Raw genomic sequence first — 10,121 nt, 5'->3', positions numbered from 1 at the left:
AATGAATAGCAAAAGAATGATTAGTGAAAATTCAACTAAAATCTAAGAGGTACTGGTAAAAAAATTTAAAGCTGCCATTATTAATTCACTTATGATTTACCTTTTACGATACACATTATTTTTCGGCGATAATGATAATTTGGCGTATTATCAATACCCGTTTTTAAATCTCCTCCTTTGAAATTATTGTTTTAAGTTGTAAGTCGCTTAAAGAAATTTAGCCTACTTAAGTCTCTACATAAATGTTAAATAATTCAATACCCCACCTTTGTGAAAGTTTGAGTCATGTCGATAAAGTACAAAATTAAATGTAAACAGTGAAAGGAACAAACTCAACAAAGGAATAAATTCAGGCGGTATTTGGTGTTTTCAAAAAAAGTTTTTCTATAATGTTGATGTTGTATAAAATTCAAAACAAATTGAACAATTTTATTAGCTAATTTCTGAATACAAATCATTTTATTAAATTGAAACCCTTACAAATAAAAGTTATGAAATAGTTTTTAAATAGAATACAAATTCATATATTATTTGCATGTTTTATGTTTTTTATTTCATAAGTCAGCAACTGCAAAAGTACGGATTTATCTGTGTGCATTGTTCCATTGCGAAGTAGCCAATTCGACAGCAGAATAAACATTCCTTTGGAACAATTATGACTGAAAAAAAGTAACGAAAAATTAAATATTTACGAGTTTAATTTCTAAGGTTTCTTAGTAACATTAAATGCCAAACAGACTAAATAAATTCACCCATATATTTTTAAATGCTGTTAAACAAAATTTAGAAATCTAACTTAATTTTAATTCTTTTTGAAGAGCGAATATGAATAATATCAATTTGTTAAAAGCATACATATAGGGATGGAAATAGTTAATAATTATAAAAAAAACAACAGTTTCTTTTGATTTACCAAGTTAATTAATTGTGGTTGCTCAGCATTCACGATTCACTTCAAATTTAAAAAACAAACTTTGTTTGCTTTAAAATTTACACCAAAATCGTGAACACGCTATAGTTATAGTAGTTAGTAAACAACTTTATCAATATCAATTATAATTTGTTTTAATTTTTAATAATCAAAATATGAAGACGGAACTACTTGTATATACATTGTACATAATTATTTTTTGAAATAAGCCGCTAATCAACAATACAAATCAGCTACCGAATTTTATAATAATCATTATAAACCTCAATAATTACAGAGTTTTGAATTATAAAATAAAGTAATTTGTGAAGAATATTGAGTGTGGTCACTGATAGGAATTTTATAAATAATTATATTTAATTTAACGTTAATTTTAAATATTAACCAGGAAACCCAAACTTTGAACACTTTAACTTCTTACGAGAACATTCTTTGATTGAAATGAATATTTTCAATATAGAAAACAGACGATGTCAATGGACGAAGTTATTGAGATTATATTTTAACTGTTTAGAGAATTTAAGAAAAAAAAACACTTGCCTCTGAAAATCCAATTATAATATGGCCTTCCATCTTGAAGAACTAACCGGCAAAGGTACGGTGATACACCACGATCTGCGTTATCTGTTGGCCTTTTGGTAGGAGGAGATAACGGCCTTTGGGCGGGAGGAAATGACGGCCTGATGCTGGGAACTCTAGGTGTTGACACCGTCGTTGGCCCACTTGTGGTATTATTTTCCGTTGGTGTTGAATCTGTTGTACCTGGGGTTTCTTCTGGAGTTGACGCAGTTGTTTTATTATCTTCTGTTGAAGTCTTAACTGTTTCCTCTGTCCTTTCCTCTGGATTATCAGTTGTTGAGGTATTCGCCTCTGTATCTGTTGTTGATTCATTTGCTTCAGTAGATGCTTCTGAAACTTCTTCTGTTGTTATTCCTAATGAGTCAGGATTCTCAGAAGTGATTGTGATATCTTGAGTTGTCTCCCCAGCTGGAGTCGTTTCAGTTTCTGTGGTTTCACTTGATTCACTCGTTGGTGATGTGCTATCAACATCCTCCGGCGTTGTTGTTTCATATCCATTTGTATCTGATGTCGCAGTTGATGTCGTTAAAGGACTACTAGTTGAAGGTCCCGGAAGAGGCATTGGTTCTATGTCCTGTGCAGATGTACGAATAACACCGACAGTTACAAGGACAACCACAAACAACATCCTTTTCATCTAGATTGAAAACAAAACAATCAAAAACAAATCTCTTAATCACCGGAGTAGCTTGAAAGCAAACAAAAAATATGAATTACCATTATTAATTTTATATTTTGTGTTGTCAGCTAAAAAAACGATCAATCTCACACCAGAGTCTATTATAAACTGAGCTATACGTCCATCTCGATCGTTAAATTTTAAAAATATCATAGTTTATAGAATTCGCAACACAGTCACCCTTCGGTGAGTATTTAATCTTCCACATGTCTCACTTGATTAAATGATTCAATCAACTGTTTGATGATAAACGTTTGGCGTCTACAAAGGAACACTTCTGAATGGTTCCATAACTTCAAGCCGCCAGCTGCATACGGTAGTTACAATACATGTACTTAGATATAGCCATTTCGCCCCGATCTAGATCTCTTTGTTGTAATAATTGTCTTTAAATATAGAAATGCATTAGGCCATTACAATTAACTATATTGAATAACATGTGGTAAAGGTAATCAATATAATTCCATGTTGTTCTATGGAATTTGAAATTTGATACTTTTGCAGGCATTGTTTTAATTTAGACGATAGCGTTAATGGATTCTTAGTAAGAAAAAATCACAAATATTATAACTTAATAGTTCGTGACTTTACACAGTATTGGGAAGAGAAACTATAGAATAAATCATCACACAAAAATCTTCTGGTGAGATAACATAGCCAGGTTTTTCCCCGCAGCTCTTGGATTTAATTGCTCTGGTCTACTGCAGCATCAGTCAATAGTGATAATAATTTGTTGCACTGAAATTGTTTATTTATTAAGCTTAATAATAGTAGTTTTCTTTTCTTCAATTCATTTTTTAAAAAGATAAACACAATTTTGAGAGAATTGTGAAATATTGATGCACATTTGTTCTGAATCTCTGATCACGAAAACGGAAAGGGAAATAAGGAGCGTTTGCTTAAATTAATGACAACCAATATAACCTAAGATTTGTCTAAATGGGACTTAAATTACTTGTTTATATTGTATAAATTGTTTTATAGAAAGCTATTTAGTGAAAAGCTAGTCATATAAATGTTTGAAACTTATTCGATCAACCCAAGGATTCCAACAAACAAATCGTGATATGATATTTTTCCGAAGAATTTTTGCAAGGTACACTATCGTATCTACTTCTGCTTAAATGCAAATAAAGGCTCAGAAAAGTGTTTTTACAAGTTTTTCATTGACTTTTATTTATACTCTAATTAAAAAAGCTGAAGAAGCATTTTTTCGGATAAAGATTATTATTTTAAAAATGTTAATATTAATTTTAAAAAATGTATTTTATTTAATTTTTTTAATGAAAAGTTTCTTTAAGGAGAATAAAATCGTGCCTTTTTTCAAACTTAGTGCTCCCACAAAAATGACTTCCTTTCTGAATGTTATTTAAAGTTAAAATTCACAATTTTATAAATACTAAAAATAATTCTCTTGAGATCTTTTAGCTCACTCAAAGAGAATTTTTGAAAGAAAAAGTATTCCATTAAGAAGCTATATTTAGCGACTCGAAGGGATTTTTCAGTTTAGTTTTTCACTAGAATCTCATAAGAGCAGTTCATAAAATTTCTTAAAAGAAAATCCAAGAAGATTTAATTTTCACAAAATATATACATAATAAATCCGTAAACGATAATATTGCAAAATGTCCCTAACCGAAATATCAGGTTTCTTTCCGGAATATTATTTGAATTTGCGAAATGTCGCCACCGAAACTGATATCGAAAAGATTTCCCAATGCACCAGTGATAAAAAGCGCATGGAATACATCGATAGTCTGGAATTTGTTCGCAGCAATGACCTGAAAATTGAACGAACTTTTGAAGGGAAAAATAGTTCAACAGCAGCAGCATTGAAGGAAAAGGGCAATCAAGCATTCAAGGCTATGAAATGGCTGGAGGCTATGGTGTTGTATTCCAAAAGCTACATTGCTTTACCGGATGAGAAAAGTGGGTATAGCTTTGAAAAATTATTTTTTCTTTGACAAGTACAAAAATTGAGGTTATGAATTGATGTTTGGTGAAGGTGCTGAAAAATCCATAATTTTGGCTAACCGGTCTGCAACTCTATATCATATGACAAAGTACGACGAAACTTTGTTGGACATTCAAAGAGCTATGGATTACGGATACCCCAAGGATTTGATTTACAAATTGTATGAAAGACAAGCAAGGTGTTATTTGGCGAAAAAGAATTTCAGCAGTGCCTTATTGGCATTTCAGTAAGTTTTTGTGTTGTTGAAATATAATAAACTATGAAAAGTGTACTTGTAGTTGAATCTTAATAGGATTGCAAGCTGACGCATAAAATAATTAGTGAAAAAGTGATTTTATAATCACATATAGTTTTTTTTAGAAAATAACTGCAAAATGAAAAAAGTTGTTTGCCTCTCCTTTTTTTGACAACTTTATGTCTCATATTGTATATCTTTCAAAGAAATTACTTAGTGAAGAAAGACAAACCTTTTTTCCTATTTTAGCATTAATTTTTCAATTAAAATAAAATCGAAATTACGTTTCATTTTATTTACCAAATGTTTAAAAATACGGTTACTCATTGTCTAAATTTCAAAATACCAAACATGTTTTTAAAAAAGACATGCCTGGGCAGCATTTAATTGTTCGTAAAATATTGTAATATCAATAAAGCTGCATATTGTTAACTTAACATTGGAAGTTTATAATCTCCTTGATTTGTCAAAATCTAGATTGTTTTTGCAAAGATAAGGACTTGAAGTAATGAAGAAAAGACTTTCAAACAAATTCAGTCGATGGTTTTTGAAATGAAAATATGAACAACTTGTTTTGCCCAAATATCTCACATTATGTTATCGACTGCATTTACGATTCATAACAATTTTGTAACAAAAACGTTACTCCTCCAAATTATTTTAAAGAACGAAGAATTGCATTTTTGACATCTACTAAAGGGATGAGATGATAAATGACTATCACATTTTTTATAGTCAAATTGATTTTCATCGAGCTTTTGGTCTGTGTAAGTTGTTTCAACTCAATTCAATTCGATTAAACAATTTCAAATTAAAATTGTCACAATTCATTGCTGCCATGGCGAAATTTTAAAGTGATTCCTGTAAAATATCTAAACAAAAGTATCAAAATGTATTAAGCTTTGTCGGTCATATGAATGTTTTTTTTTAACGAAAAAAAGGTATCTGAGAAAATGTTTCAGTCGTTTGTGTCGTCTGGTAGCTCTATTTAGAAACGAAATTTTTGAAAATGGCTATCACATTATTGTTGTGATAGCTTTTTAGCATTTTAACAACAATCACCTTAGCTCATTCCACCCCAGTTTCTAAAAAGAATGAAATTACCGTTTTTTACAAAAAAAAAAAAAACAATTAAAACCATACAAAATGTTTTTGACTTAGTGACCAATAATTAGCTATAACGAAATCAACATTTAAAATGGCAGAATGGACATTTTTCTGCGTTTCCTTTTGATTAGATATACAAACTGAAATATTTGTTTGACAAAAGAATTTCCGGAAGGAAATTCATTCAGGAAATTTGTTTTAATATCAAACAAATTGAAATGAATAGTTTCAAGGATAGATAGATATGTAGATATTTTTATTCAATAATTTTAAGATTCTTGTAACATACATTTTTTGGTTTAAGGAATAAATAATAAGGCATGACAAAAATGTCGTCTGCCCGACTGACAATGTTATTTAATTTTATATTCAATTTAAAATCAATTTAAAATCATACAATTTTTAGTAGTTGTGACTTTTAGTTTAGTCGAAACAAAATTACTTCCTAATTACTTTTGCTGAAAAATGTAACATGACCTTTAATACACAGTTTTTTCTTATATTCATAAATGGAAGTAGTACCAAAAATAATACTAAATTTGTTTAACTTCCCGGAAATTTAGATAGAAAGCAGCCTTACAAAAATTTAGTGCATATGGGCACCAATGGAAATATATAGTATTTATTTAAAACAACTAAGAAAAGAACATTAACTAAATGAGGAAGGTATTTTGTTTGCTCAATAAAAATCAAAGAATACTTTACATGCATACAATTTTCTTGACCAAGAGTTTGTGTACCAAGCCACAAGCTCTTCACAAATTAGCTCCTTCAACAGTTATGCCCAATTATATTTTATTAATTTTAAAGTAAATATAATTCAATTCATATCAAATTATTACTCAAATTTATTTATGCATAGAAGGAGAAAAAAAAGGAGTAGTACCCGTAGCATGATGGTTAGTGCGTTGGACTGTCATGCAAGAGGTCTTGGGTTCAATCCCTGCCTGTGCCACCATAATTTAAAAAAAATAATTTTCGCGGGTACTGCCTCTTGCGAGGAATTGACAATTCCTTCAAGAGTAATTCTTGTCATGAAAAAAGTGCTTTCTCAAACTAGCCGTTCGGATTCGGCCTTAAATTGTAGGTCCCTTCCATTCCTGACAACAGTACTCGCACACAGGAATGGTTGAGAGTTGTAAGTCACTAGGCCCTGGTTCATAACGGACTGTTGCGCCACCCCATTTGATTTTTTGATTTGAGAAGGAGAAACATAGGTTAGGGATGAAAAATGGGTTAATTTAGTTCAATTAAATTAGGTGGCGCAACAGTCCGTTGAGAACTAGAGCCTAGTGACTTACAACTCTCAACCATTCCTGTGTTACGGGTAATTTAATGCTATTGTGAAATTTTGTAAGCAGTACTAAATTAAAAATCCTTTTTATCAAAAACAGAAATACATTTTCTGTCTGAATCAGCCCCAACTGATAACGAACATATTATTGTGAACCATGTTTTTATTATTAAAGTAAACAAATATATTTTACGCACACCTCTTCTTTATGGTATCAGCAGGGTGCAGTGGCGGCGGCGGCTCTGGCGTTGGTGTTTACCCTTGGCTAAGCAAATATTCAACTTCCGCAGTTCGCGTTTGCACTTACTCTCACGTCCCGCTGCATTTTTAATAAGGCTCTTCAAATAATGATTCATGAATGCAATCTTTTTGTATAATATGTGAGTCAAGATCAATAACATTGTTGAAGGAATTTCATACCTTATAAGTTGGTCACAGAATGTGCGTAGTTATATTTTATTTACTTAGGAATAGTCATAAGTTTAAAGGGTAGTTACAGCTTTCTTCAATTAACATAAGACACAACTTCTCTTAATCTGTTTGAGTTTTTTTTTAAGTCAGTGGCTTAAAACTCTAAAAGATTCTATTTCCCATTTGCGCCAGTGTTAGAAACTGTGATTTTTCTCTAAATTTTGCTACTTTAAGCTTTAAGGCCTAATTAAAATGTACCTAAACTTTGCCTATTCTTAAAAACCTCAATGCGAGCAAGCTCATGCGCCTCTGTTGGTGACCATTTAAGTATTGTAAATGTTTTATGCAACGCACGTTCATAGCATTGATTGTCTGGTTCTATTATTATTTTGAATTGTTTATGAATTATGATTGATCTTTGAAAATATTCATTTTGTCTATGTTCATAGAAAAACTGTGTCTACATTAGATGATGCGAAGTTACCACAAGACAAAAAGGCAAAAATGAAATTTGATGCAGTTGCAATGATAACAATGCTCCAAAAGGATCCCAAGGCAACTAAGAACGCTGACAAGCACAAGGAAGCAATGGTAAGCCCTGGCATTCCAGATGAAAAGTCTTTTACCAGCTCGGCTATAAAAATTGATCAAAACAAAGATGAAGGACGATTTGCCAGAGCTGCTCGGGACATCAAAGTTGGTGAAGAGATTCTAGTGGAACACCCTTTTGCTGCGGTGCTGATTGAGAAATTTGCAAAAACTCATTGTGAAAATTGTTTTATAAGGTATAAGGTTATGGTTTTTGGTTATATTTTTGTAAACTCACTTTTATTTTAGAACTGTTATTCCTGTGGCATGTCCCAACTGCTGTGACGTAGTTTACTGCTCTGAAAAATGCTTAAAACAAGCCCGTGAATCTTATCACAAATATGAATGTGGCCTGTTGGAAACTATTTGGCGATCTGGAGCGTCTGTAAATTGTCATCTTGCTTTGAGAATCATCGCAAGTCGGCCTTTGGAGTGTTTTAAAAAAATTAAAGATGAGATTGATGTTGCATTATCGATCGAAGACATCAAGAAGTAATTAAAAATTAACTCTTCTTCAAAAATATTGGCGATATGCAATTTAAAAAATATAACCGTTACAGATTACCAAAGAATGACTATAGATGTGTATCGCACTTGGTTCGCCATGAAAATGGACGAACAGCCTCCAACTTCTTCCAACACGCCCTAATGGCCCGTTTCCTAACTAAATGTCTTCAAGTATCCGGTTACTTTGGAAACCCAGCTAATCCTGAGGATATCATCCTGATAAGTTCTCTGATCTTGAGGAATTTACAATTTATTCAATTCAACACTCACGAAATATCTGAACTTCATACATCAAAAACTAAGCAGACTGAAAAGACAGTGTTCATTGGAGGTGGTATTTATCCAACCTTGGCTCTATTCAATCACTCCTGTGACCCCAGCATTGTAAGGTTTGTAAATTAATAACCTTTCTTCATTAAGTGGAATCGTAATATTAAGTACAATTTGGCTTAAAGATTCTTCCGAGGAACCACAATTCATGTGAACACCATTAAGCCAATTGAATCTGGACTTCAAATATCTGAAAACTACGGACCGATGTACACTCAAGAGACTCGTGAAACGCGTCAGGCCAAACTCAAGGATCTATATTGGTTCGAATGTTCGTGTGATCCCTGTTTGGAGAATTGGCCACGATTCGAGGAAATGAAGGTCGATGTCATTCGATTTAGGTGTGATGCGGCCATGGCATGCCCGGCAATAATCGAAGTTCCGGTGAATTGTAACGATTTTATGGTAAAGTGCGTGCATTGCGGACAGAATACCAACATTTTCAAGGGACTTAAAGTAATGCAGGTAAAGATCAAATAGTGACATTATCTCTGGTTAATTAAATGATTTCTACTGACTATAATCTTTCTTTTCAGGATACTGAACTAATGACCAGAACAGCCAAACGTTTGTATGATGTCGGTGAATACTCGAATGCCCTGAAGAAATTCATTGATCTACTCAAGATTATGAACGAAGTCTTGGCTCCACCTTTTCCAGACTATTGCCATTGTCAGCAAAGTCTAAAAGACTGCTTTTTGCACTTTGGAAATTCATATGATTTGGAATAGAATATTATTACCATTGAAAGTCTCAATAAAGTTTATTACAAGTTCTTAATTAATTTCTTTAAATAGAAGTAGCTGACTCGAAAATAAACCTATAGCTTTTTAATATGCAAAACTGCAACGTTAGTATTTTTACATTTTTAGGATCAACGACCTAGACAGTTAAAACATTCAATAAGTATGAATATTCAAGTGTTTATGAGCGTTAGCAAAAGATCGAAAGTTATTTTTCTATCTGAAGCAAATTTGATATTAAAAATCAGTGCACGTTTGAGGCACCGTTCAGTATTTAAATACTAATATAAATCATTAAAATTGAGTCTTTATTTTGATTTTATTGCATCTAAAAACACGAAAGATAAGTAAAAGTTATCATATCAAAAATGTTTTTTACTTTATATATTTTCATTTGTCAATAATATGACGGTTCAGATTGACTAGCTTTGTAGTGTAGTTTTGCATTCACAAAGCTAGTTGAATTTTGACTAAGCAGCCACTAGCTTTGTGAATGCGACCAATGATTTGTGATCCAATTTCACACAATTCAAATGACAGATTTCTGTCAGTAAAAATGTGTCTTAATCAGATACTAGAAACTTGAACTACTTTCAAATCCTTTATGTCGATGAACCTGCCCAATTCTCTCTTAAGTCAAAATGACAGCTCATCACAATTTTTCATTCAAATGAAAGCTGAACCCTTAATTTTCGGAAAAAGAATCAAACATATTTGCTTAAAAATGCAAATAATTAGATTT

The 10,121-nt window shown here is 31.8% G+C and overlaps 2 protein-coding genes across 2 annotated transcripts; one reads left to right on the top strand and one right to left on the bottom strand.

The window, feature by feature from the left end:
• Positions 1 to 392: 392 nt before the first annotated feature.
• Positions 393 to 2,387, bottom strand: LOC129952138 (uncharacterized). Its single transcript, XM_056064591.1, has 3 exons — positions 2,228 to 2,387; positions 1,472 to 2,147; positions 393 to 659 (listed from the first exon to the last, which is right to left on the bottom strand). The coding sequence occupies exons 1-3, from the start codon at positions 2,228 to 2,230 to the stop codon at positions 562 to 564; spliced, it is 777 nt and encodes a 258-aa protein (XP_055920566.1). The 5' UTR covers positions 2,231 to 2,387; the 3' UTR covers positions 393 to 561.
• A 1,325-nt stretch (positions 2,388 to 3,712) lies between these two features.
• On the top strand, positions 3,713 to 9,416 carry LOC129950067 (SET and MYND domain-containing protein 4). The gene is made up of 7 exons (XM_056061856.1): positions 3,713 to 4,118; positions 4,195 to 4,390; positions 7,661 to 7,996; positions 8,049 to 8,291; positions 8,360 to 8,695; positions 8,762 to 9,101; positions 9,173 to 9,416. Exons 1-7 carry the CDS (start codon positions 3,815 to 3,817, stop codon positions 9,365 to 9,367), a joined length of 1,950 nt encoding a protein of 649 aa, XP_055917831.1. The 5' UTR covers positions 3,713 to 3,814; the 3' UTR covers positions 9,368 to 9,416.
• The last annotated feature ends 705 nt before the right edge of the window (positions 9,417 to 10,121 follow it).

This window comes from Eupeodes corollae, chromosome 3, assembly GCF_945859685.1.
Source record: "Eupeodes corollae chromosome 3, idEupCoro1.1, whole genome shotgun sequence".
Classification (NCBI taxonomy): Eukaryota; Metazoa; Arthropoda; class Insecta; order Diptera; family Syrphidae; genus Eupeodes; species Eupeodes corollae.
The sequence above is the reverse complement of the archived record's forward strand: the minus strand, read 5'-3'. Positions and strand labels throughout refer to the sequence as shown.